At 42.8% G+C, this 27,421-nt stretch overlaps 1 protein-coding gene across 1 annotated transcript in view; it reads left to right on the forward strand.

Annotated features, from left to right (window-relative positions):
• Positions 1–383: 383 nt before the first annotated feature.
• The window catches only part of PDE11A (phosphodiesterase 11A), a 451,047-nt gene continuing 424,009 nt past the window's right edge, over positions 384–27,421 (forward strand). Inside the window, exon 1 of the mRNA XM_051849397.3 lies at positions 384–1,995. Within this exon, the coding sequence (XP_051705357.2) occupies positions 1,084–1,995 (912 nt within the window). The 5' untranslated portion in view covers positions 384–1,083. The remainder of the gene's footprint in view (positions 1,996–27,421) is intronic.

Consider the following 27,421-nt stretch of genomic DNA (forward strand, 5'->3'; position numbering starts at 1 on the left):
AGGGAGGCCATGGTAAGCCACTGGTGAAGGGAAGAGAAACTGCCAGAGTCCACTTTGCTGCAAGCTGTTGCCAGTAGGGTGTCCTGAATCCATGTCCCAGTGTTTTATTTTATACCTTTCCTCCACATGCACTACTCTACCCCCCACCCCAAATGGGTCCATGAATTTGGTGAAAGTCAGGAATTGCTCACCTTGGGAACTTCAGTTACCAATTTCAGGGAAATGCAGTTCTATTCATATTTACTGAACACTCACAGGTCCTGGGCAGTGCTAGTGGGCAGTGCCAGGAATCTCAGGAACCAGTACTCCACAGTCACATCCCAGGAAAATAATCCTGCCCGTCTCTTGAGCATCCGCGTTTCCTCGGAGTCCGCTTCTGTGTTTTGATCCCAGCCAAACGTCAACAGTTCTTCGTATTAGGGCTCCCACTAGGCTTCCCAGGGCCCTCCTGGAAGGAGGGAAGGATTAAGGGGCGGGGAATTGAGAGGGCTGGGGAGGTAAGGGAAGAAGGAGGAGAAGGAACAAGGTGCGCTCCCCTTCTCATCGCGTTCCAATCGGGAGTCAGCGGTGTTCCCAGGCGTCCATCCCGGAGGTCCAGAGACTTCCAGGAACCCCTCTGACGTCCCGGGCCGTGGACTCTGGCTGGCCCAGCGTCTGCGGCTGCCTCCTCCCCCTCTCCGCCCTCCAGACTCCCTGCCTCACTCAGGGGCGTGTCCTGCCTTACCTCCCAGCACAGTGGTCCACTCATCCGGTGACAGCAGCGGCAGCAGAGGCGGCGGCAGCGGCGGCGGCTTAGAGCAGCGATCGCTCCAGGCTTCCGGAGCAGGAGCGGTGGGCGGCAGCGGCTCGGTGCTGGGCACCTGTGCGGAGCCGGAGAAGCAGGACCGGGTGGGGTGGTGCCAGCCACTCTGAGGCAGAGAAGGAAGGGACAGCACTCAGCTGAGATTCCGCTACTCGCAGTATTCGCCGGCTGGCAGGGGAGGTGGCACGGCGCAGGGAATATTGGTGGGGAAAACATGTGCAAGGACAGCTAGAGGCCTTTGGTCCAAGTGTAGAGACACAAGGAAGACTGTGCCTGGCACCATGACAGCGGCCCACCTGGACTTTGGGGAGGTGGAAACTTTCCTGGACAGGCACCCAGAGTTGTTTGAAGATTATTTGATGCGGAAGGGGAAGCAGGAGATGGTGGAGAAGTGGCTGCAGAGGCACAGTCAGTGTCAGGAGGCATTAGGCCCAAGGCCAGCTCCAGCAGGCACCAGCAGCACAGTTCACGGTGGTGGCAGGGATGGCAGCGGTGTTGGTGGTGGCCCTGGACCCTGTGGCTCTGCCAGCAGCCAGCCCACTTCTGGTGGTGGGGACGGTGGTGGGGTTCCCCTGAGTCCGAGCTGGGCCAGTGGCAGCCGAGTCGATGGGAGCCTGCAGCGGAGAGCTTCTCAGAAAGAGCTAAGGAAGAGTTTTGCCCGTTCCAAGGCCATCCATGTGAACAGGACCTACGATGAGCAGGTGACCTCCCGGGCCCAGGAACCCCTGAGCAGTGTCCGGCGGAGGGCACTACTCCGGAAGGCCAGCTCTCTGCCTCCCACCACAGCCCACATTCTCAGTGCCCTCCTGGAATCAAGGGTGAATCTGCCTCAGTACCCCCCAACAGCCATCGACTACAAGTGCCATCTCAAAAAGCATAATGAGCGTCAGTTCTTCCTGGAACTGGTCAAGGACATCTCCAATGACCTTGACCTTACCAGCCTAAGCTACAAGATCCTCATCTTTGTCTGCCTCATGGTGGACGCGGACCGTTGCTCTCTCTTCCTGGTGGAAGGGGCAGCTGCTGGCAAGAAGAGCCTAGTCTCCAAATTCTTTGATGTGCATGCAGGAACTCCACTGCTGCCCTGTAGCAGCACAGAGAACTCAAATGAGGTGCAGGTCCCCTGGGGCAAAGGCATCATTGGCTATGTCGGGGAGCATGGAGAAACGGTCAACATTCCCGATGCCTACCAGGTAGGACTTTGCATTGTCCTCTCCTCCCTGAGCCCCACTGGCTTGGGAACCAAATGTTGAGTTACCCTTTGGCAACCAGAAGCACATTAGTTTAGACTAGATTAGATTAAATTAGTTTTACAGTCGTGTTATTTAAATACCTTCTTGAATTTAGACTAGTTAGAACATTACTGACTCATCTTTGATGAAATGGCGTTTCCTAACACATAGTGGCTTATGGGAAATTCATATGTCACTCAATAATACCATATGTGTCTGTCAAGATACTTTATCCTTAAGAATATCAGTGTATGGGTTTAGAATGCATTTGGGACTTGTTGGTGGAGAAGGGGGAGATGTCTATTTCAGAATTTCAGTGTTAGTCTGAAGGAAATGGGTATTTTGGTGTTGGTGATAGCATTTGGGGATCATAATGCATTTTCAGTCTCTAATTTAAGGTTGGAAAGGGACATGGAATGCCTAACTACTTTCCTATTCCCTGCTATAGCTTGAGTTTGCATGAGTTCCAAGGTAGAAAAGAAGAGGAAGAAAAGAGGAAAATGGGGAATAAAATAATGGTCCCTCTGACCATCTTTGCCTTCTCAGCATCTGTTTTAACTGTTTTTGTTGAGTATAGAGACTACAGGGGCTAGTTGTCTTTAGGTTTGAATGTAGCATTATCAGTAGTCAGCCTTTGACAGGACTGAGAAAGCAGATTTTTAGTTTGTAAAACAAACTAAAACAAACAAAAATTATTGTTCATTTCATAGCAGCTCCAAGGGCCATCAGCAGGGTAAACATGCAAGTGGAAAGGGAAACCCAACATGTTGTTATCTGTTTTTTCTGAACCTTCCAATTTCACAGTGACTTGAACTTGATATTAGGTGCTGGAACTGAAAGCCAGTCGGTTCTTATTTCTTCAGTATCTTCATTGAGCATGATAACACTGGATGTTACCTTCTCTGATACTTCTCAATTTTTTGTAAATGAAATTTCTTGTCTTTGGTGGTGAACATTTTGCAGCCATTGGATGAATACATCTAGTTGTCTCACAGAGCTACACGTTTCTTCAGAGTTCGGCTGCTGTTCATCAGAATAGCAGAAGTGATGGGAAGGGCACTAAATGCAAACTTTTCTCTATTTCATCTGAAAGTTGGCAGCTTTATACAGAACATTGACTAACTTTCACTAAAAGCACATTTCAAATTTTTGTCAGATGCCTGTCAACACTACTCTCTAATATTAATATCTGCCTGCAGAATGAGCATTTTAACTAAACTTTTCTTTCTGATCAAGCACATAATTCATTACATCTTTCTTAAGGAACTTGATAGGTTTAGGTCAAGCAACTAATTGAAGATTTTCAACAAGTGTTTATTTCTCTACAATGTTAGAAAGCTATGGAAAAAATAAAACCATTTATTCATTGATAAGTTGCAGAATCTGTAAAAAATTGGTGAAAAAAAAATCACAAACTATTTCCTTTCCTGTTATTGCCACATTCTTATCTTGTGCTTGGGATAAGAAAGTCCTTTCCCAGTTGGATGATACTTGCTATTAAGTATCAGTATTGCAGGCTTTTCAATTTATTGCCTTTACTTTTTGTACTCCTCCCCAATTGATTTTTTCCCATTTCTAAAACTTTGATTTCTTACTGTTCTCTCCCAGTTCCTGACTTTTATTTAATACTGTTCATACACTGCCATTTCTTCTAGAGCATAATTCTTGGCCTCCTCAGCAGTTAATTTGTCTCTCTGCTGCTTAGAATTGTGGCTATAGTTGTATCATGGGCATGGAAAATCAGGTTTTCAGCAGCTGCTGCTTCTTGTGGGTTCTATCCTTACTTTGCAGAAGGAGTAGAGCAAAGTTCTCTTTTTATAGTTGGAAACTGCTGTTGAGAAAAGAGGTTTTCTTTTCCTGTTTTGCTCAGGGTAGCAATGATGGCTGTAAATAAGACTGTGCTGCTGGCAGAAGGCAAGTAGGGGAAGGATGCTATATGGCTTGGGAATCTGAGGTCTTGGTTCAACTTGCTTTCATTTCTAAATGTTTAGGAAGTTTATTTTTGCTTTCTCCAATGGGTTTCTACTATGTATTCTGTAAACTGTGTGTTTTTCTTATGCATTTTCCCTCTTTGACAAAAACTACGTTTCCCCCTTTATTACAGTGCACTACAGTTACCATTAGTGTGATCTTGGGAGAATTTCATAATCTCTGCATCTCAATTTCCTCGTCTGCAAAATGGGAATAATAATGCCTACTTGGCAAAGATTATTATCATGAAAATAAAAGGAGGGACTAAAATAGGACATGGAACATTGCAGTTACACAGGAAATGGTAACAGTTTATGATAAAAAGATGATATCTGGTTTGCAAGTAGTCTTTATCTCTTTTTCAATTTTTTTTTTCCTGTATCTAGGACTCAAATGGACACTCAGCACAATTTGACCAGTCTAATATTTCCTAACCTAATGTTCTGCCCTTAGATTAAGTATTTTAGGACCGGCTTTACATTCACAGAATGTAGAAATATCTATTCTTCCATTCTCTCTCTCTCTCTCTCTCTTTTTTTTGACAGGCAGAGTGGACAGTAAGAGAGAGAGACAGAGAGAAAGGTCTTCCTTTGCCGTTGGTTCACCCTTCAATGGCCGCCGCGGCCAGTGCGCTGCAGCCGGCACACCGTGCTGATCCGATGGCAGGAGCCAGGTGCTTATCCTGGTCTCCCATGGGGTGCAGGGCCCAAGGACTTGGGCCATCCTCCACTGCAGTCCCTGGCCACAGCAGAGAGCTGGCCTGGAAGAGGGGCAACCGGGACAGAATCCGGCGCCCCGACCGGAACTAGAACCCAGTGTGCTGGCGCTGCAAGGTGGAGGATTAGCCTAGTGAGCCACGGCGCCGGCCTCCATTCTCTCTTTTTTTTTTTTTTATTTTTTTTTATTTTTTTTTTGACAGGCAGAATGGACAGTGAGAGAGAGAGAGACAGAGAGAAAGGTCTTCCTTTTGCCGTTGGTTCACCCTCCAATGGCCGCCGCGGCCGGCGCGCTGCGGCCGGCGCACCGCGCTGATCCGATGGCAGGAGCCAGGAGCCAGGTGCTTTTCCTGGTCTCCCATGGGGTGCAGGGCCCAAGCACCTGGGCCATCCTCCACTGCACTCCCTGGCCACAGCAGAGGGCTGGCCTGGAAGAGGGGCAGCCGGGACAGAATCCGGCGCCCCGACCGGGACTAGAACCCGGTGTGCCGGCGCCGCTAGGCGGAGGATTAGCCTAGTGAGCCGCGGCGCCGGCCCTCCATTCTCTCTTAAAACTCCCCTAAATGTGGTTAACATCTGAATATATCCCAGCCTATAAAAAGTTCTACACTCTGTTCCTCCTAGTAACTCTGGTAAGTTTTTTTTATTGAATTGCAATAACTTTGAATGATTTTTTTCAGTTCTACTGTTACCTCATCTTTTTATATTCCTATTGTTACAGATTTCTTTTAATGACAGGCTGCCAAATCCATGTTCTTTTACCATGATGTTGTTTTTATTCTCCTTATGTATGTAAACATCTTGAAGTTTATACATATACAACCATCCTTCCTGATTGTTTATTAATTACTGTAGTTCCATAGAGTTTCCTGCTTAGATGCAGCTAGTGTACTTGGTTCTATGAGATACAGTCCCTATCACAGAGTCCCTGAACCCAATCACTCAATGATTAGATTAACGCTCCTAATCCTTAGGGGTTCATAACATGGGCAAGAGAAAGGCAATGGAGTCACCATGCCATTTTGATAACAGGTGACTTTTTCCTTTAATTATTTGAAAGGCAGTAGAGGGAGGGCTGGAGAGAGAGAGAGAGAGCGAGAGAGAGAGAGAGAGAGAGTGCGCAAGAGATAGATTTCATCTGCTGGTTTACTCCACAAATGGCCAAAGCCAGGAGCCAGAAAGTCCATCTGGCTCTCCCATTCAGGTGACAGAGACCCAAATACTTGGATCATCTTCTGTCTTCCAAGGTGCATTAGCAGATTGGAGGTACAACAGCCAGGACTGGAATTGGCACTCTGACATGGGATACCATATGGGATGCCAACATAACAAATTGTGTCTTAAACTGCTGTGCCACGATGCTAGCCATCAAGGGTAGAATATTTAATAAAATATTAAAGTTAGATAGACATTTTGGCAGCAAAAACTCATAAATTAATTTTATTATTTTGTATCACTTTCCTCAATTATTACTAAAAAATAAGGCTTGAAATTAGGAAGAAAGAATTCCAAGTGGAAAAAAAACATTCATTTTGGGTATCCACTGTGGATCATAGTGCCTGCAATTTATCTTTTTTCCCCTGACAGTTATAAGTTATTAAACAGTTTTCTTTAATATAGTAATGAAAAAATTGCCCTAAAGAGGTTGAAACTAAGAGCACTTAAGTAACAGGTGTTCTCTTTGAGATTATTCTAAGCATTCAGAATATAGCACTTTAAACATTAATAAAAAGTGATGAATTTGATGTTAGTGTTGTTAATGATGACACAGGTGTTTGATGGGTTTGGGCCTGAAAAGCAGCAGGATGTTTTGTTAGGAGTGAGAAGAGGAAAGGGGATGACGCAGAAAGGTTGCAGGTGTGCCAGGCTTTCAGAAGATCTGATCTGTTTACACAACAGATCCATTTATTCATTAGTTCTAACAAACAGACATTGAAAGTCCATATACCAAAGGCCCTGGGTAGAGAGCCTGTAGTTGTACAAAGGTTAGAGGACATACTTCTTGTGCCTCAAGTGACTATAGGACAGGCCCATGTACTGTACACAAACTCATACCAAGCTGTATTTCATAAGTTACAAAAAGTAAATTACATAATTATATAAAGACTTAATGGAGGAGATACCAAACTAGAAACACGGTTAGATTTCCCAGGTGAAGATGGTCATGGTGTAGGGGAAGTGATCTAGGTACAGAAAAATGGCTTCTGCAGAGCCACAGTGATAGGCAAGTACAAAATGTGCGTTTTTATTTGGTTAAAGCATACAAAAAAATATGCAAAAGTCAGGTGAGGGCCAAAGAAGGAAGGATCTTAAATGCCTGGTTAGAGTTAGAATTTCACTAGCAATAAGCCACAGGAACACTTCTAAACAACTTAACATGATAAAATGGTGTTTTGGATAACCTGGTGGCAATGACTGAATGAATTGAACAGGGAGAGTCTTAGAACTGTGAAAATCACTAGGAGTAAATAATGATAGTCTGGTGAAGGCATGGTGGACAACTGAACTAAAGCAGGATCAGTGAGAATGGGCAACAGGAAACACATGGGGGATGTCCTGCAGGTGTGGATTTGGACTAGGAGTGAGGAAGGTCAGTGATGACTTTAATATATTTAAAGATATAAAGAAATAATATATATATTATGTATAATATATATAAAGATAAAGATATAAAGAAGGGTATCAAAAACAGGGAGAGGGCTGGCGCCACGGCTCAATACTTAATCCTCCACCTTGCGGCACCAGCACACTGGGTTCTAGTTCTGGTCGGGGCACCGGATTCTGTCCCAGTTGCCCCTCTTCCAGGCCAGCTCTCTGCTGTGGCCAGAGAGTGCAGTGGAGGATGGCCCAAGTGCTTGGGCCCTGCACCCCATGAGAGACCAGGATAAGCACCTGGCTCCTGCCATCGGATCAGCGTGGTGCACTGGCTGCAGCGCGCTGGCCGCAGCGGCCATTGTGGGGTGAACCAATGGAAAAGAAGACTTTTCTCTCTCTCTCTCACTGTCCACTCTGCCTGTCAAAAACAAAAACAACAACAACAAAAACAAAACAAAACAAAAAAACAAGGAGAGAAGCAGTGTTATGTGGAAAGATTCCAAGTAGGGCCACCTACATAATTGGTAGAGCCCAGTACAAAATATGATAAAGTGGGGCCAAAGATGGGAGTGCGGAAGTCAATTTCCACTTCCCAGGATTCTGTCCCCCAACTTTCAGCAGCTTCCTTATAGGAAATCCTAGAGGATTGCAAAGTACTCAGTATCAATTTTGGGGGTGGACCAGAACTCCCCACTGAGTTGCCTACTGGGTGTGCCATGGTGCTTCCAACTCTGGGCTGGGACAAACACAGCCTTGCTCATCTCTGAGTTGATATGGGGCATGCACCTGACTCTCCATGTTCCCTGCTAGACCCCATCTAGGATTGCCATGGAGTGTGGGCCTCTCCCCTGACTGATGTGACCTACTTGCTGCTTTTGGGGGCAGAAAGTCTGGACAAAGTCTAGAACAGCAGGAGCAGGGATCAGGTGGCCAAGAACCAGTGCAGGACAGGCAGTGAGAATGTAACCTGTGTGTGAACCAGAAGTCCATCTCCAGTTTCATACACCATTGCCCCATTGAACTGCACATACAAAGCATATATTCAAATAAAATTAAGATTTTCACATAGCCCAGTGTTAAACCTCACACAGAGGGAAGACCTGTGCAGCTATACTGGTCACAAACTCATGAATCTGGTCCTGATTATGAAACATATTGAGTCTAAGGTGGAGAAATTCAATTTCATTGTAGTTTAGTTTCTGCTACAGCCTTTCAGTGTGGCCTCAGCTGCATCCTAATTAAATTATGTGCCACTTTCAATGCCTGGATGTGCTTTGCATCCTCTCCACCAGGATTACTCTGTCTTTGACTTTACTCATTCAACTCTTGCTCTGCCTTCTCGTGATCTAAGAAGGAAAACTGATTGCTGTCCTTGAGAGGAGATAGAAAACAAAGCAAAAAATTATGCATTAAGAATATGTTGTGTTATACCAAAATATATACTTATCATATATAAACTAACACTATGAATAATGATATTTAATTATTCATTTTCATTGAATTTCACATTAGAATAATCTCTGTTGAGATAACAACAGAGGGAGTTAATTTCTAGTGCTACAGCCCCTGATGAGCAAGACAGGACATGGGTTACAGTTGGTCCTTGTGGGGAGCAACTCGGACTAGACTAAGTTACTGGAATTAAGACTTATTGTATGCATCTGCTCTCCCACAATATGGCGCTGGGAGAGGAGTAAACAGCTTTACACAGCTGCCTCTCACCAACTTGACAAGCTGCAGGAGCTGATCCTGCTCCTGATTGGAGGAGAGCAGCGTACTCGGCGTGTGGGTAGCAGAGTTCGGATTGGTGGAAGAGGACTATAAAGGAGGAGAGAGACAACATGCACCAGGAACGTCTAAGAGGAACATCCGAGCAGCCCCTGAGAGAGCTGGCCGGCGGTGTGCCGCTCCCCCGTGGAAGTGGGGAAAGTGGCAGGGGGCACCGCCCTTCCACGGAGGTGGAAGGGTTGGTAGCCAACCCGGGAAGAACCAGCAGCAAACCCGGGAAGGGCCGAGCAGACAAAAGAACAGCTCAGGGTTTAGTGTGTTCCTCCACGAAGAGGGGGAGCGACAGGTCCTGTGACTGAGTCGCTGAGATTTGCTTAAAAAGACATATCTTGATCCAACACTATGATTATAAAATAGTTTGGTGACATCTTATTTAAGGTTTGTACACTTAGTGTTTTAAATGTTCCCTTAAGTCCATGAACAAGTTCAGCAGCCCAGAACCAGAATTGATTTTGTGCTTGAAGCAGGAAACATATGCTGTTTCATCCCCTCTTCCTGACAGACACATGACCATGATAAACACAATGACAAACTGTATTTGCTGCTTTGTACATGAAGGTGGATTACAGAAAAGTACAGTTCCTACAGAATCACAGAGAGGTAATCCAAGGTTAACTTAATTTTTCCCCAACCCATAAGCTAAATGTTTACTAATCTGACCAGTTTGTTTTGGTTCTTGAGGTTTGGGTCACCTGTTTATTTACAAGGCTGTTTTTTTTTTTTTTTCTTTTTGGAAGCTAGTGTTTTATGTTTAATATAGTATTGAGGAGTCCTATGAAGCTTTCCTCTGAAATAGCTTTGAGTTGTTTTATAGGACAGTCAACAAGGTCCTGAAGGTACACCACTTGCTACCATAGACACATATTTTAAGGGTAATATTTTGCAGTATAACCACATTGTTTTGGGTAGTTGGATTTGAATAATAAAGAAGACATTGTTATCTTAAAAGAGTAGAGTGTTTTCTAATATTTTAGAAGCCTTGGTTCCTCATCATCTATGAGCATTGAGGCTAAATTTATTTTAAGGATCAAAATAGTAAAAACAACATCTTGACATACAAATATGCATTTACTATAATTCCAAAGGTTTCTTATTAATTGGTTGGTTTCAACTGAGCAGTGGTTTTATATGTTATTGATAAATTTTATTTCTCATTTTCCCAACTCCTGAACTATCTACCACCTGTACATCTGGAGGGGGACACAATCATTGGACTCTGAGAGAGAGCTACAGCTGTGGGAGAGGAGGGGGCACCAGGCTGGAGCTGTGGCCTGGGGATAGGAACTCAGCCAGGGGCAAAATAGGATCTGGAGAAGGAGCCAGGGGCACCTTATCCTCCTCACGTCCTCCATCTTCTTCCAGTACCATTTATTGACTAAATCCACATGGAGGCCAAGAGGACAAGGGTAACCCTGGTGCAGCACTTCCCAGTAGTCAAATCCCTGGTATACAACAGGGCAACAAAAAGTGGCAAGTGCCTTTGGAGAGTGAAATGTGTATATGAGGGTACTTAAAAACGTTTGTGAAAAATGCATATTTAAAAAAATCTATACATGGATTCAAAATATTTTTGCACCAAAATAAGTTCTTCTTTTAAAAACATTTATTTATTTGAGATGAAGGGAGGAATGGCAGGAGGGAGGGAAGGACAGAAAGGTGGGGGGAGACAAAGAATGAGTGTACTTCCAACCACTGGTTCACTCTCCAAATGCCCTCAATGGCTGGGATTGATCCAGCTAAAACCTGGAGCTGGGAACCCATTCTCAGTCTCCCAGGCAAGTGGCAAGTGTTCAGTAACTTCAGCCATCACCGCCACTTCCCAGGGTCTGTGCTAGAAGGAAGCTGTAGTCAGAGAGCCAGGGCCAGGAATTGAACCCAGGCACTCTGACATGGAATGTGTCATAACCACTAGGCTAAAGACTACTCTAAGATTATCTTTTAATTCCATTTCCCGTGAACTTTTTTGAGTTATCCTCATATTATTTTCCAGGGATGTGTGTGTAGAAACCAAGTCAAGTAGGAATAGCCTCCTTTGAATTGAACACTAAATTTCACCACTGCAGAAAGCTTGGTGATCAAAATCTATTTGAAATGAGTTCAGAAATTATACTTTATTGCCTTATTCTCTGCAGGAAATTCTGTTATTTTTTTATATCCTATATTCCCAAAGAAACTTCATAGGAGCTAACCTGTACCAAACATTCCCACAGGGAAGAGAAGACTTCGGCTTAGTTTATGGAATCTTTCTCTTGCATAACCTGATTAAGCTTATTTCTTTGAGAATTAAATTCTTAGGTTACTAAACACGTTGTTCAACTATAAATGATATCACAAATAATAGAATGTACTTTAGACTTAGAAACAAGAATCTTGGATTCTATTTCCAGTTCTGCCTTAGTTTTATTCAGCTATAATATACAGATAGTCATACGTCAGGACATGTCTACCAAATAGTATGTTCTAAGGATCTAATCATTGTAATTATAACTTTCTCATGAGATAATGGAAAAGTTTTTCAAAAATATTCTGTAAGAAAAATAAGGCTTTATTAATATTTTAAAATGCATAGGGGCTGGCTCTGGGAAGGACCTTGCACATAAGAGGAGACATTTTATCAAAATGTGATAGTACCCGTATTGATTAGGTTTTCTTATTTTCTGTATTATTGATGCTCTGACATTTGGAGCCTAGACACCAAAGAGACAGCCCTTCCTAGTGCTAGCTCATTGTTAGAGATTTGAGAAAACTCGACTATGAGGACATCTTTGACATACAAACCAACCAACCCAGAACCCACATATGCAGTTCTATCCTTTATCCAGCTCTCAGATTCCCAGCCATATTCTCTCTGCCCTAAATTACCACAGGGTCAGATATCAGACAACTCTGGACCCTCTCTATAGCCCAAAGCCCACTGAAGTTATTCAAACCAGCTAATCCTAAAGTCACTCAGTGTGTCTACCTTGCCTTACCCATTCCTTCTTTTGAGAACCTCAATAAAGGCATGCAACCATGCTCTGCCCTCTTCACTTCTCCTCCCAGCTGACCTTGGTCCTTCTCATATGGCCCTGTGTGCTGTGCCTCCTGGTTTTAGGGCCTGTGAGTATAAACTTACTTCATTATAGTAATCATGTCCATGTTTGCTATCTTAGAGTACCTTATCAAAATAAATCTTGAGAGTATTTTAACAAAATGCCTCATATACACAGGCAGTAATTCTTTTAAAACATAAAGTAATCAAATGCTTTATTTTTTAAAAAGGCTTGTTTATTTGCTTGAAAGGGTAATTTACAGAGAGAAAGAGATATTCTGGCTGCTGGTTTACTCCCCCAATGGCTGCAAATGCACAGGCCTGTGCTAGGCCAAAGCTAGGAGTCTGGAAATGCATCTGGATCTCCTACAATGGGTGGCAGAGGACCAAGTATTTGGGGATCTTCTGATGCTTTGGTGCATTAACAGGGAATTGGATCAGAAGTAGAACAGCCGTGACTCAAACTGGTGTCCATGTCCTGTTGTGCTACAATGCTGTCCCCAATAAAATGCTTAAATAGGCTATTAGAATTCACTAATCGGGACAGCGCTGCGGCTCAATAGGCTAATCCTCCGCCTTGCGGTGCCGGCACACAGAGTTCTAGTCCCGGTCAGGGCACCAAATTCTGTCCCAGTTGCCCCTCTTCCAGGCCAGCTCTCTGCTATGGCCTGGGAGTGCAGTGGAGGATGGCCCAAGTGCTTGGGCCCTGCACCTGCATGGGAGACCAGGAGAAGCACCTGGCTCCTGCCTTCAGATCAGCGCGGTGTGCCGGCCACCGGCCGTGGCGGCCATTGGAGGGTGAACCAATGGCAAAGGAAAACCTTTCTCTCTGTCTCTCTCTCTCTCACTATCCACTCTGCCTGTCAAAAAAAAAAAAAAAAAAAAAGAATTCACTAATCATGGGGCCGTCGCTGTGGCACAGGGGATGGGGTAACTGCCTGCAGTGCCAGCATCCCATATAGGTGCTGGTTCAAGTCCTGGCTGCTCCACTTTCCATCCAGCTCTCTGCTGTGGCCTGGGAAGGTGGTGCTTGGGCCCCTGCACCCACATCTGAGACCTGGAAGAAGCTCCTGGCTCCTGGCTTCAGATTGGCAAAGCTCTGGGTGTTGTGGCCATTTGGGGAGTGAACAAGCGGATAGAAGATATCTCTTTCTTTCTTTGCCTCCCTTCTCTCTCTGTGTAACTCTAACTTTCAAATAAATAAATAAATAAATCTTTAAAAGAAAAAATAATTTACTGATCATAACATATATCCTGCATTCGACAAGCATAGTATGTTATAAAAGTATGTTTTATAAAAAGTGTTCAATATGCTTATTTTTCTGGTATAATGTATAATTCCAAAGATATATACTGGATTTCTGTGCTGTAAATCCCCAAATGAAATTTCCAGATTGACCATTTATAGTTTTATTGTTAGCATTGTAAGGATTTGTTTTTAAGATAACAGTATTTGGATCAAGCACTTATAAACTAAATAAATTCTGGCAGCTGACATTAAATTGCAGAGGAAAACTAAATCTCAGTCCTTATCAAGAAGTAACAATATTTGAGGGTACTTCAAAAAGTTAGTGGAAAATGGAATTAAATTTAAGTTTATTTTGGTGCAAAAATTAATTTGAAATCTATGCATGGTTCTTTTATGGGATGTATTTTTAAAAAAAAAATCTTTTTTTATTTAATAAATATAAATTTCCAAAGTACAGTTTATGGATTACATTGGCTCCCCCCCCATAATTTCCCTCCCACTCGCACCCCTCCCATCTCCTGCTCCCTCTCCCATTCCATTCACATCAAGACTCATTTTCAATTATCTTTATATACAGAAGATTGATTCAGTATATATTAAGTAAAGATTTCATCAGTTTGCACCCACACAGAAACACAAAGTGTAAAAATACTGTTTCAGTACTAGTTATAGCATTACTTCACATTGGACAACAAATTAAGGACAGATCCCACATAAGAAGTAAGTACACAGTGACTCCTGTTGTTGACTTAACAATTTGACACTCTTGTTTATGGCGTCAGTAATCTCCCTAGGCTCTAGTCATGAGTTGCCAAGGCTATGGAAGCCTTTTGGGTTAGCTGACTTCGATCTTATTCCGACAGGGTCATAGTCAAAGTGGAAGTTCTCTCCTCCATTCAGAGAAAAGTACCTCCTTCTTTGATGGCCCCGTTCTTTCCACCGGGATCTCACTCGCAGAGATCTTTCATTTAGGTCTTGTTTTTTTTTTTGTTTTTTTTTTTTTTTTTTTTTTTTTTTTTTTTTTCCAGGGTGTCTTGGCTTTCCATGCCTAAAATACTCTCATAGGCTCTTCAGCCAGATCTGAATGCCTTAATGGCTGATTCTGAGGCCAGAGTTCAGTTTAGTTCTGAGGCAGAGTTCTGCCATTCTATGAGTCTGCTGTGTATCTCGATTCCCATGTTGGATCGTTCTCTCCCTTTTTGATTCTATCAGTTAGTATTAGCAGACACTAGTCTTGTTTGTGTGATCCCTTTGATTCTTAGACGTATCACTGTGATCAATTGTGAACTGAAGTTGATCACTTGGACTAGTGAGATGGCATTGGTATCTGCCACCTTGATGGGATTGTATTGGAATTCGCTGGCACGTTTCTAACTCCACCATTTGGGGCAAGTCCGATTGAGCATGTCCCAAATTGTACATCTCCTCCCTCTCTTATTCCCACTCTTATATTTAACAGGGATCACTTTTCAGTTAAAATTTAAACACCTAAGAATAATTGTGTGTTAATTACAGAGTTCAACCAATAGTACTACAACAAAAAAAATACTAAAATGGATAAAGTATTACATTGTACATCAACAGTCAGGACAAGAGCTGATCAAGTCACTGTTTCTCATAGTGTCCATTTCACTTCAACAGGTTTCCTCTTTGGTGCTCAGTTAGTTGTCAGGGAGAACATATGATATTTGTCCCTTTTGGACTGGCTTAATTCACTCAGTATAATGTTTTCCAGATTCCTCCATCTTGTTGCAAATGACCGGGTTTCATTGTTTTTGACTGCTGTATAGTATTCTATAGAGTACATGTCCCATAATTTCTTTATCCAGTTTACTGTTGATGGGCATTTGGGTTGGTTCCAGGTCTTAGCTATTGTGAATTGAGCTGCAATAAACATTAATGTGCAGACAGCTTGTTTGTTTGCCAATTTAAATTCCTTTGGGTAAGTTCCAAGGAGTGGGATGGCTGGGTTGTATGGTAGGGTTATCTTCAGGTTTCTGAGGAATCTCCAGACTGACTTCCATAGTGGCTTAACCAGTTTGCATTCCCACCAACAGTGGATTAGTGTCCCTTTTTCCCCACATCCTCGCCAGCATCTATTGTTGGTAGATTTCTGAATGTGAGCCATTCTAACCGGGGTGAGGTGAAACCTCATTGTGGTTTTGATTTGCATTTCCCTGATTGCTAGTGATCTTGAACATTTTTTCATGTGTCTGTTGGCCCTTTGGATTTCCTCTTTTGAAAAATGTCTATTGAGGTCCTTGGCCCATCTCTTAAGTGGGTTGTTTGTTTTGTTGTTGTGGAGTTTCTTGATCTCTTTGTAGATTCTGGTTATCAACCCTTTATCTGTTGCATAGTTTGCAAATATTTTTTCCCATTCTGTCAGTTGCCTCTTCACTTTCCTGACTTTATTTTTTGAAGTACAGAAACTTCTCAATTTGATGCAATCCCAAATGTTAATTTTGGCTTTGACTACCTGTGCTTCTGGGGTATCTTCCAAGAAGTCTTAGCCCGTACCTATATCTTGCAGGGTTTCTCCAATGCTCTCTAATAATTTGATGGTGTCGGGTCGTAGATTTAAGACTTTAATCCATGTTGAGTGAATTTTTGTGTAAGGTGAAAGGTAGGGGTCTTGCTTCATGATTCTGCTTGTGGAAATCCAATTTTCCCAGCACCATTTATTGAATAGACTGTCCTTACTCCAGGGATTGGTTTTGGATCCTTGATCAAATATAAGTTGGCTGTAGATGTTTGGATTGATTTCTGGTGTTTCTATTCTGTTCCGTTGGTCTATCCATCTGTTAAAAAAAATTTTTTTTTTTTTTTGATAGGCAGAGTGGACAGTGAGAGAGAGAGACAGAGAGAGAAAGGTCTTCCTTTTTGCCGTTGGTTCACCCTCCAATGGCCGCCGCTGCAGCCGGCGCACCGCGCTGATCCGATGGCAGGAGCCAGGAGCCAGGTGCTTTTCCTGGTCTCCCATGGGGTGCAGGGCCCAAGCACCTGGGCCATCCTCCACTGCACTCCCTGGCCATAGCAGAGAGCTGGCCTGGAAGAGGGGCAACCGGGACAGAATCCGGCGCCCCGACCGGGACTAGAACCCGGTGTGCCGGCGCCGCAAGGTGGAGGATTAGCCTATTGAGCCACGGCGCCGGCTAAAAAAAATTTTTTTTTTTTGACAGGCAGAGTGGACATGAGAGAGAGAGACAGAGAGAAAGGTTTTCCTTTTGCCGTTGGTTCACCCTCCAGTGGCCGCCGCGGCCAGCGCGCTGCGCCCGACGCATCACGCTGATCCGAAGCCAGGAGCCAGGTGCTTCTCCTGGTCTCCCATGCGGGTGCAGGGCCCAAGCTCTTGGGCCATCCTCCACTGCACTCCCAGCCCATAGCAGAGAGCTGGCCTGGAAGAGGGGCAACCGGGACAGAATCGGGCGCCCCGACCGGGACTAGAACCTGGTGTGCCGGCACCCAAAGGTGGAGGATTAGCCTAGTGAGCCTAGTGAGCCGCGGCGCCGGCCCAAAAAAACATCTTTTTAAAATTTATTTGACAGATAGAGTTAGACAGAGAGAAAGACAGAGAGAAAGGTCTTCCTTCCGTTGGTTCACCCCTCAAATGGCCGCTATGGCTGGAACTACACCGATCCGAAGCCAGGAGCCAAGTACTTCCTCCTGGTCTCCCATGTGGGTGTAGGGCCCAAGCACCTGGGCCATCCTCCACTGCCCTCCCAGGCCACAGCAGAGAGCTGGACTGGAAGAGGAGCAACCAGGACTAGAACCCAGCACCCACATGGGATGCTGGCGCCGCAGCGGAGGATTAGCCAAGTGAGCCATGTCGCCGGCCTTATGGGATGTATTTTGTATGAACTTTTTGAAGACTTATTAGGCTAGGTGAAATCTGTGACATTTTTTTTTTATTTTAAATGTGTTGACAATTAAATAAAATACAGATTTCTTTATGTTTTTCTGTTCAGAAATGGAGTTACTTTCAATATTACATATTCTCCTTTTTCCATTTATGCTGTCTGTACTACTTCATTAGATTACCAGAATGTCTTAACCTTTGCTTTTCTCAATTAAAAAAATTAGATGGTACTCCTTTTTCATTTAAATGGCTGTGCACAGTTTAATGAGCTAACAGTTTTTATGGATATTTGGCAACTTAATGTGCATGATTACATATTTAAAGTTTAATAACGGCTGTAATGGAATTAAGAACTGTAGGCTTGGGACACTGTGGGAAAGATTATCCCAGAGTTGCTAAGGAAACCATTTGAGATGTTTATTTTTTCCTGCATCAGGTTCTGTGGAAAAGTGAAGCTATGATCCCTTCTCTCTAACCGCCCCTTCTGTGAAGAACCCACGTTTCCCTGTTAGTCTCTTCTTCCTGTTTTTGTGTCTAGAGGACCATTCAGTGAGAGGTGTATACTCTGTGCAGTTGTTAGGAGTTTAATTTTCTGTGTTCAGGTATATGAGCCTAGGGTCAAATTCTTCCTGTACTTCCTCTTCTTTTAGCACTGCCCTTGAAAGCCCATGCCAGCCAGAACATCTCCTTTTTATTATAACACTGAGATTATTGTGTAGAGAAGCAAAGAGGAGAGGGGCCAGTGGCAGTGAGTGTGCCGGGCATTAACCAAGGAGGGAGAGGAACTCAGGGTCTCGAGAGAGGAGACAGAGCACACAGCAGAAAGCTGGGGCATCTCCCTCCCTCTCCTTTGCCTTCCATCATTATATCATTTTATTTTATTTTTAAAGATTGATTTATTTATTTGAAAGAGAAAGAGAGAGAGAGAGACAAAGAGAGAGCTTCCATCCACTGGTTCACTCCCCTGAAAACTACATGGCCAGGGCTGGGTCTGGCCGAAGCCAGGAGACAGGAGGTTCATCTGCCTCTCCCATGTAGGTGAGAATGGCCCTAGCACTTGGGCCATCTTCTGCTGCTTTCCCAGGCCATTAACAGGGAGCTGGATTGGAAGTGAAGCAGCAGGGACATGAAGTGGTGCCCATACAGGTTCCAGTGTCACAGGCGTCAGCTTTATCTACTACTGCACCACCCTGGCCCCTGCCTCCTATTTTTAACAACAGGAATGTCTTCTGATTTGGTCTCTCCTATTTACCCATGCATGCTGTGAACAGACAGAAAGGTACTGGCACTCAGGGAGTACCTACTAATTTAAAATTTAAAGAGCAAGAAAATCTTTTTTCTCCTCTGAATTGACCAAATTGAGATTATCTTCTATGTTAAATTAGAGAACAAAAAGTCAACGGGGACAAAAAGGAGCCACTGTCATTATAAGAATGTTTTACACATAAGACCTTGTGTTTCTGTTGAATAAATAACTAATTTTATTCTTAAAAAATAGCCTTTCAAGAATCAGGATCAAGTATTCATATATGTGGCAATATAGCCTCAGTAATAATAATTTCTTTTGCAGTCTTATGAGGCTATATAATTTGATGCAGAATTACATGGGAAGAATTTTATTTTTTTCGAGATTTATTTATTTACTTGAAAGGCAGAGTCACAGAGAAAGAGGGAGTGGCACAGAGAGAGAGAGAGAGAGAGAGAGATCATCCATCTGCTGGTTCACTCTCCAAATGGCTGCAATGGCTGGGGCTAGGCCAGGCTGAAGCCAGGAGCCAGGAGCCTCTAATGAGTGTCCCATGAGGGTGGCAAGGGCCCAAGCATTTGGGCCATGTTTCATTGCTTTCCTAGACACATTAGCAGGGATCTGGATTAGAAGTTGAGTAGTCAGGACTTGAATCGGCACCCATATTGCATGCTGGTGACACAGATGGTGGCTTTACCTACTATGCCATAGTGTTGGCCCCCGTGGAAAGAATTTAATGCAAAATTATTTGGAAAGATGTCAAGGTATAAAATAAAACAGATATATTTACTCATTAGCAAGGGGAGCCTAAATTTACTACCAGGTCTCATCTTCTCTTTAGTCTTCCCTGTTATCTGATCTCCCTCCTTGAATGTCAACTTAACATTTACCACAGTATCTGGTATACAATAGGTGCTTAGTGAATTATATTTGAGTAAATGGAAGAACCTTTATAATATCCTTTATTTTGTTTCAAGGCTAACCACTAACTAATGGACCTTTGTATAAGTTAGGGTTTTTCAGCAGTGGCACTGTTGACATTTTAGGCCAGATAATTCTTTATTGTCAGAAGGGAGCTGTCCTGTGTGTTATAGAGTGTTTAATCTCTGGCTTCTGCCAACTAGATGCTTACCCAACTGTGACAAATAAGAAGAAAAATCTCCAGACATTGTTAAATGTGCCGTAGGAGCAAAATTGCCCCCACTCTTGTTGGGAACCACTGATGTAGGACAATTTGGCAATAATCATGTACTGCCTTATGAATATTCATAAGTTCTGATATAAGAATTCCAGATTATTCCAAGGAAATTTTTATGGTTGTCTGTAAAGATTTGTCTAGATGAATACTCACTGTAATATATTTACAATAGTGTAAAATTATTAACCTAAACATCCAACTAGAGGATTGAGTAAATAGATTATGATGCATCGTAAATGGAATATCTAATCAGGGGAAATTGCTCACAGAATACTTGTAGATGAACAAAGCATATTAGAAAATAGTAGAATCTCAGTTTTCTAAACAGTAACAGCCAACTCAACAAAAGCATGAGGCAATTGATTACATGCACTAGTCTCAGAATCAGACTAGACTTGATTCTCAGTCCTCCTAACCAAGAGCTGTGTCACACTTTACCTCTCCAGTTGTTAGTTTCTGCAGGCCTAAGATGGGAATCATGATATGGATCCTAAAAGGTTGTTGTCAGAATGAAATGAAATTAAGTATGAGAAGCAGCTGACACTGCCAAAAACATTAATAGGAGTCATTGTAGAGTGAAGGCCTAAGAGTGATTTTTCTCTTCTTTGTGTTTTCTTTTATGTATTTTCCCCAAATTTCCAACTATCAATGAACAGTTAAGAAAACTGTAGTTGCTCTTGCAGATCCACCTCCAAACACCATGGCACACAGTGGTGATGAAATCAGAATATGGGGTGCCATACAATATCACGGTGTGCTTATTTATAAGCCTGTGTGGATTCTTGCCTAATATTCAGAGAAGAATTCTGAATACCAGCATAGATGAACGAGGCAGCATGATACGTTTTAAGCTTTTATTCAGTGAGAGAGATGCATAGGAGAGTGAGGGCCCTGCTAAAGGAGGGAGGGAAATCTAGATTCATACTGAGTACCAGGAGCCAGCCAAGTTTAGGAGCATCTAGGCCAGGAAACAAGTACAGACTTGGGTGGGTGGCCCAGAGGCCACGCAGCCTAAAGATGCAGGGCCACAGGGGCCCACACTGGCAAAAGGCCAGAAAGTGAAAGGGCCAACGAGTCAAAAAGACAGGGCAGGATTTTAATTCATTTCCAAAGGGGAGTGGTTAATTAACCTGATTGGCCAGTGGGTCACACAGGCTGGCATGAGGTCACACAAAGGTGTGGTGAAGGCGTGGTCTTCCAGCTCACAAACCTGATCAATTTTATCCTGTATGCTTGCTACATCAGTGACACAAGAGAAGTCCAGTTCCCAGTCTTGTAGAGCTCAGTGTGACTCTTCCTGGATGATCCTCCAGGGGGAGTTTTCCCCTGCTGAGTCTGCACTGTGCTACCAAGGTTGCCTGCCCCAGATGAGGGAAGAAAAGAGAGAAGTCGGACGTTCATTGGTCAGAAGGTGGCACACAGCCTTTCCTGCTCACATTTCATTGTCTTTCTAGACTCTGGAACTCCAGCAAGTGGCCAAACCTAATGCCACTGAGGCTGGCAAATGTAGCTTTACCCTGGCACCAATGAACCCCAGCTGCATCTGGTTACTAAATCCTGCTAAGAAGTCCAGGGTCTGCAAGCAGGGAGCTGTCTTCTTGCGCAGGCCCTCATGCTTTACAGGTCCATGTTCATGTGTATGATTAATTGCCTGCAACAACATCTGGGCAGGAAATTCAACTGGGCTTAGGAAAATGGGTCAGAAAGGCACAAGGAGAGGATTCTTGGTGTTTTGTTTCCCTTTGCTGATAATGGGTTGGAGAATAGGACCCTGGAGAATAAGACTCTGGAGGTAGGAAGTTTGCTAAAAAGACTGTTGCCTCCAAGCTCAGCATCTCAGGGTTGTAAGACAGGAGAGTGGACCTGACTACATAATTCACGGGGCCTAGGGATAAATGAAAATGCAGGACAAGGAACCAGTCTCCTTTCTTCAAGGCTGCCCCTCCCCACTAACCTGTGATACATGGGTAATCCCAAAGAATTGCACCCTTTATGCTAGAACCAGCTTGTTACCTGGATTGTGATAGGCAAGAAGTCCTTGCAGAGCTTCTTATTAAACATGCCAAGATGCTACAAGCCTGGGGTGGGGACAGCCAGGGCCTGTTCTACCTTGAGACATTGAAAGGGCCACTGATCCTCCTTCTACCCATACCCAAGCCTCTAATGGGAATGAGGGCAATAGTAGAACACAGACCCTCCTATCAACCTAGATCTGTTGTCGTTCTGAGTAGAATGAGGTAAAGATTATCAGGTTGAGACAGGGAACCCCTCAGGAGGCTGGACCGTATGAGATACCTCGTAGCATGCTCTATCAGACTTTGGGTATGAAACACAAATTCAAAAATAAAAATATTGAAAATTTCAAGACAATGGCTGTAGAACATTACACTTTAAAGGGGAAAAGGATTTCCTTTTCATCATGGGATGCTGTGTAGCAGCACTGAACACAGACTCATAAAGCCAGCCTGGGATGGGGCCTCTATTTCAACTTTAACCTAAGAATAGAAAATTCTCCATGGAAGTTCATTCTTTTCTTCCCCACTTACTCTCATAGTACTTTTCCTGTATGACTTTTGTTACTTGTTTCATTTTGATAATTTAAAATTTGCCTCACCTTTCTCTTTGTTAAACTGTGAGCTTCTTAAGGGTGAATGCTATGACTTTCTTAGCTTTATAGCACTCCCCATGCATGGCAGCACCTAACATAGGAAGGGTATTCAATAAATATGTTATATGAATAAATGGGGAAAGGAATGTAATTGGGGATTCCATTACAAGGGTAAGTGGCCTGGGTACCATTACTAGGTTACAAGGTCAGTGGCCCAGATAATCATGCTAATCTAGGTCACTTTTACACCAAGGGTTCCTAGGTCAGATGGTCATGCTCACGGATATGGTGATTTAGACTGTGACTGTTAGAGAGATGAAGATGCAAGGAACCAAGAAATTCATCCACTGCAAGTGGACAAGAGGAATTAGCAAGGTTGGGAGAATGAATGCAAGGGAGAAAGAGAGCAACTATATCTTAAATATGACTGGACTGGAGCTTTGGTAAAAATAGTGATGCTGCTGCTAAAAATGGCAGTTTTGGAACAAAGCAGATGTTCTCTGCTTCATGTATTTACTTAAATGATGATATATTTTGGACAAGGCAGAGTGATTCACTTGGAGAGTATCATAGGCCAGACTAGGAAACCTCTGATGTAGGGATGGTGGCTTAAACCTAATGAAGGTGTACAGAGAGCCCAGCGTCAAGCCTTTAATGACGGCAAACGCCCTGCTGCCACCGCCACTTCATCTTCCCTCCAGAGCACCAAAAGTACTTAGGTTTCTCCAGTCTGTACTTGTTTCCAGGAAGCATCCTCCAATTTTTTTTCTTTGGACTTGAGATATTTTTGTTTGGATAACCTACTCTCACCCTAGAACACATTTAATTCTGTGAAAAGTATACAATTCTAAAGTCATCTTTGACCAGTTTTGTTAAAAGATAAATGGCATTTCCAAAAACAGTCATTACAGCAGTGAATGCTCCCAAGCTCAAAGGAACAATATAGTGTCGACAAACGCACTCATCTAACGTATTCATAATCCTCTGAATTGCTGGCTCCTCAACTTCTCCCTTTTTCCCTTTGTCTTCCAACATCTCCTCTCCTCTTTCTATTTCTTTGTCTTTTTTTCTTTTAAGATTTATTTTATTTGAAAGAGTTACAGAGAGAGGTCTTCCATCCACTGGTTCACTCCCCAGATGGCTGCAACGACCACAGCTGAGCCGATCCGAAGCCAGGAGCCTCCTCTGGGTCCGCCACCTGGGTGCAGGGGGCCCAAGGACTTGGGCCATCCTCCACTGCCCTCCTAGGCCATAGCATAGAGCTGGATCGGAAGAGGAGCAGCCGGGACCAGAACCAGCGCCCACATGGGATGCCCACGCTTCAGGCCAGGACTTTAACCTGCTGTGCCACAGCGTCGGCCCTGTTTCTTTGTCTTGTTCTTTCCATTTCCTCTGCTGATACCCCACACCTGTGGATCCTTTAAGGTAATGGCTTCCCCCACTGCCAGCTTCTCCTTTCTCTTCTCCCCTGCCCCCTTCCCATCCTTTTTCCATCTTCCACCCTTATCTTGCCTATCTTTTTCTTCACTCTTATCTCAGCCTGTTCTTTCCCTCCCTAATCTTAGTGACCTTTTTTTTTAAACTTTTATTTAATAAATATAAATTTCCAAAGTACAGTTTATGGATTACATTGGCTCCCTCCCCACATAATTTCCCTCCCACCCACACCCCTCCCTTCTCCCACTCCCTCTCCCATCCCATTCACATCAAGATTCATTTTCAATTATCCTTACATACAAAAGATCAATTTAGTATATACTAAGAGTCTAATCTTATTGACCTTAATCCAAAACTGATATAGTGTGAAAATAAGTGTTTGTTCCCAGTTTTTAATTTTAAAATACAAAAATTAAAATAGGTCTCCCTTAGAAAACAACTAAAATTCTTTTTTTACTTCACTATGGGCTGTGATATTTCCAATTTTAAAATCAGATATGTGAAATATTTGTTTTCCTTTTTTGAATACACAGAGTTTAATTACCTTTTAAACTATCACCTAATGTGGCTGTTGTTTATAATTTATTTCCTGTGGGTCAATGCTTTGCAATATAAAAAGGACCTTGCCCCTCAAATACCTTGTAAGTAGAACAAGTGACAGGGAAATTGGCATTTAAACACTTGATATCCAACATCCAGTCTTTTATTAAAATGAGAACAATGATAAATATTCTTTTTTGGTGTATCTCTTAGTCTGGTATTCACCAGGAACTCTTAGCAACAGAAACACAGAAGTTACCATACTAACAATTCTCAGTCTCATTGATTGTTTGAAGTCTTGAATGTGTTAACCTAAAGTTCCTGATGGTGAATGTCCCTGCAGGGCTCTTTTTTTTTTTCCCCTTTTGTACACAGAAAAGAAATATTTTCCATCTTCTTGTTTCTACCGTGAAGCACGTGGGATTTAATCACCTCTGTTATTTTATTTCTTTTTTTTCTTTTTTTTTAACTTTTATTTAATGAATATAGGTTTCCAAAGTACGATTTATGGATTACAATGGCTTCCCCCCCTTTCCCACTCCCTCTCCCCTTCCATTCACATCAAGATTCATTTTCGATTATCTTAATATACAGAAGATCAGCTTAGTATACATTAAGTAAGGATTTCAACAGTTTGCTCCCACACAGAAACATAAAGTGAAAAATAATAGATGATTTTTTTAAATGATGATGAAATCAGATCAGACCTATTGTCATGTTTAATCCCAGTGAGAGTCAAGTTGGGAGTTGATAATTTCTTTTCTTTTTTTTTTTTTTTTTTTTTTACAGAGGATCAGTTTAGTATGCATTAAGTAAAGATTTCAACAGTTTGCACCCCCATAGAAACACAAAGTGAAACATATTGTTTGATTACTCGTTATAGCATTAAATCTCAATGCACAGCACATTAAGGACAGAGATCCTACATGAGGAGTAAGTGCACAGTGACTCCTGTTGTTGACTTTACCAATTGACACTCCTGTCTATGGCATCAGTAATCTCCCTATGCTCCAGTCATGAGTTTCCAAGGCTATGGAAGCCCTCGGAGTTCTCCGACTCTTATCTTGTTTAGACAAGGTCATAGTCAAAGTGGAGGTTCTCTCCTCCCTTCAGAGAAAGGTACCTCCTTCTTTGAAGACCTGTTCTTTCCACTGGGATCTCACTCACAGAGATCTTTTGCCAGAGTGTCTTGGCTTTCCATGCCTGAAATACTCTCATGGGCTTTTCAGCCAGATCTGAATGCCTTTAGGGCTGATTCTGAGGCCAGAGTGCTATTTAGGACATCTGCCATTCTATGAGTCTGCTGAGTATCTCACTTCCCATGTTGGATCACTCTCCCCTTTATTTATTCTATCGGTTAGTGTTAGCAGGTACTAGACTTGTTTATGTGCTCCCTTTGACTCTTAGTCCTTTCATTATGATCAATTGTGAACTGAAATTGATCACTTGGAATAGTGAGATGGCATTGGTACATGCCACCTTGATGGGATTGAATTGGAATCCCCTGGTATGTTTCCAACTCTACCAATTGGGGCAAGTCAGCCCGAGCATGCCCCAAGTTATACATCTCTTCCCTCTCTTATTCCCACTCTTATGTTTAACAGGGATCACATTTCAGTTAATTTTCAACACTTAAGAATAACTGTGTGATAATTACAGAATTAAACCAGTCATATTAAGTAGAACAGACAAAAAAAAATACTATGAGGGATAATGTATTAAGTTGTTCATTAACAGTCAGGGCTATGCTGATCAAGTCACCGTTTCTCATAGTGTCCATTTCACTTCAACAGGTTACCTTTTTGGTGTTCAGTCAGTTGTCACCGATCAGGGAGAACATATGGTATTTGTCCCTTTGGGACTGGCTTATTTCACTCAGCATGATGTGTTCCAGATTCCTCCATTTTGTTGCAAATGACTGGATTTCGTTGTTTCTTACTGCGGTATAGTATTCTAAAGAGTACATATCCCATAATTTCTTTATCCAGTCTACCGTTGATGGGCATTTAGGTTGGTTCCAGGTCTTAGCTATTGTGAATTGAGCTGCAATAAACATTAGGGTGCAGACCGCTTTTTTGTTTGCCAATTTAAATTCCTTTGGGTAAATTCCAAGGAGTGGGATGGCTGGGTCGAACGGTAGGGTTATCTTCAGGTTTCTGAGGAATCTCCAGACTGACTTCCATAGTGGCTTGACCAGTTTGCATTCCCACCAACAGTGTGTTAGTGTCCCTTTTTCCCCACATCCTCGCCAGCATCTGTTGTTGGTAGATTTCTGCATGTGAGCCATTCTAACCGGGGTGAGGTGAAACCTCAAGTCTCAGCAAATTCAAAAGAATTGGAATCATACCATGCAGCTTCTCAGACCATAAAAGAATGAAGTTGGAAATTAGCAACTCAGGAATCCCTAGAGCATATGCAAACACATGGAGATTGAACAACATGCTCCTGAATGAACAATGGGTCATAGAAGAAATCAAAAGAGAAATCAAAAACTTTCTGGAAGTAAATGAGGATAACAGCACAACATACCAAAACTTATGGGACGCAGCAAAAGCAGTGTTAAGAGGAAAGTTTATATCAATAGGTGCCTACATCAAGAAATTGGAAAGGCACCAAATAGATGAGCTTTCAATTCACCTCAAGGATCTAGAAAACCTACAGCAAACCAGACCCAAATCTAGTAGGAGAAGAGAAATAATTAAAATCAGAGAAGAAATCAACAGGATTGAATCAAGAAAAACATTCCAAAAAATCAGCCAAACGAGGAGCTGGTTTTTTGAAAAAATAAACAAAATTGACACCCCATTGGCCCAACTAACTAAAAAAAGAAGAGAAAAGACCCAAATCAATAAAATCAGAGATGAAAAAGGAAATGTAACAACAGACACCACAGAAGTAAAAATAATCATCAGAAATTACTACAAGGACTTGTATGCCAGCAAACAGGGAAACCCATCAGAAATGGATAGATTCCTGGACACATGCAACCTACCTAAATTGAACCAGGAAGACATCAAAAACCTAAACAGACCCATAACTGAGACAGAAATTGAAACAGTAATAAAGGCCCTCCCAACAAAGAAAAGCCCAGGACCAGATGGATTCACTGCTGAATTCTACCAGACATTTAAAGAAGAACTAACTCCAATTCT

Source organism: Oryctolagus cuniculus, chromosome 3 (genome assembly GCF_051225735.1).
Source record: "Oryctolagus cuniculus isolate XC-2025 breed Fujian yellow rabbit chromosome 3, ASM5122573v1, whole genome shotgun sequence".
Lineage (NCBI taxonomy): Eukaryota > Metazoa > Chordata > Mammalia > Lagomorpha > Leporidae > Oryctolagus > Oryctolagus cuniculus.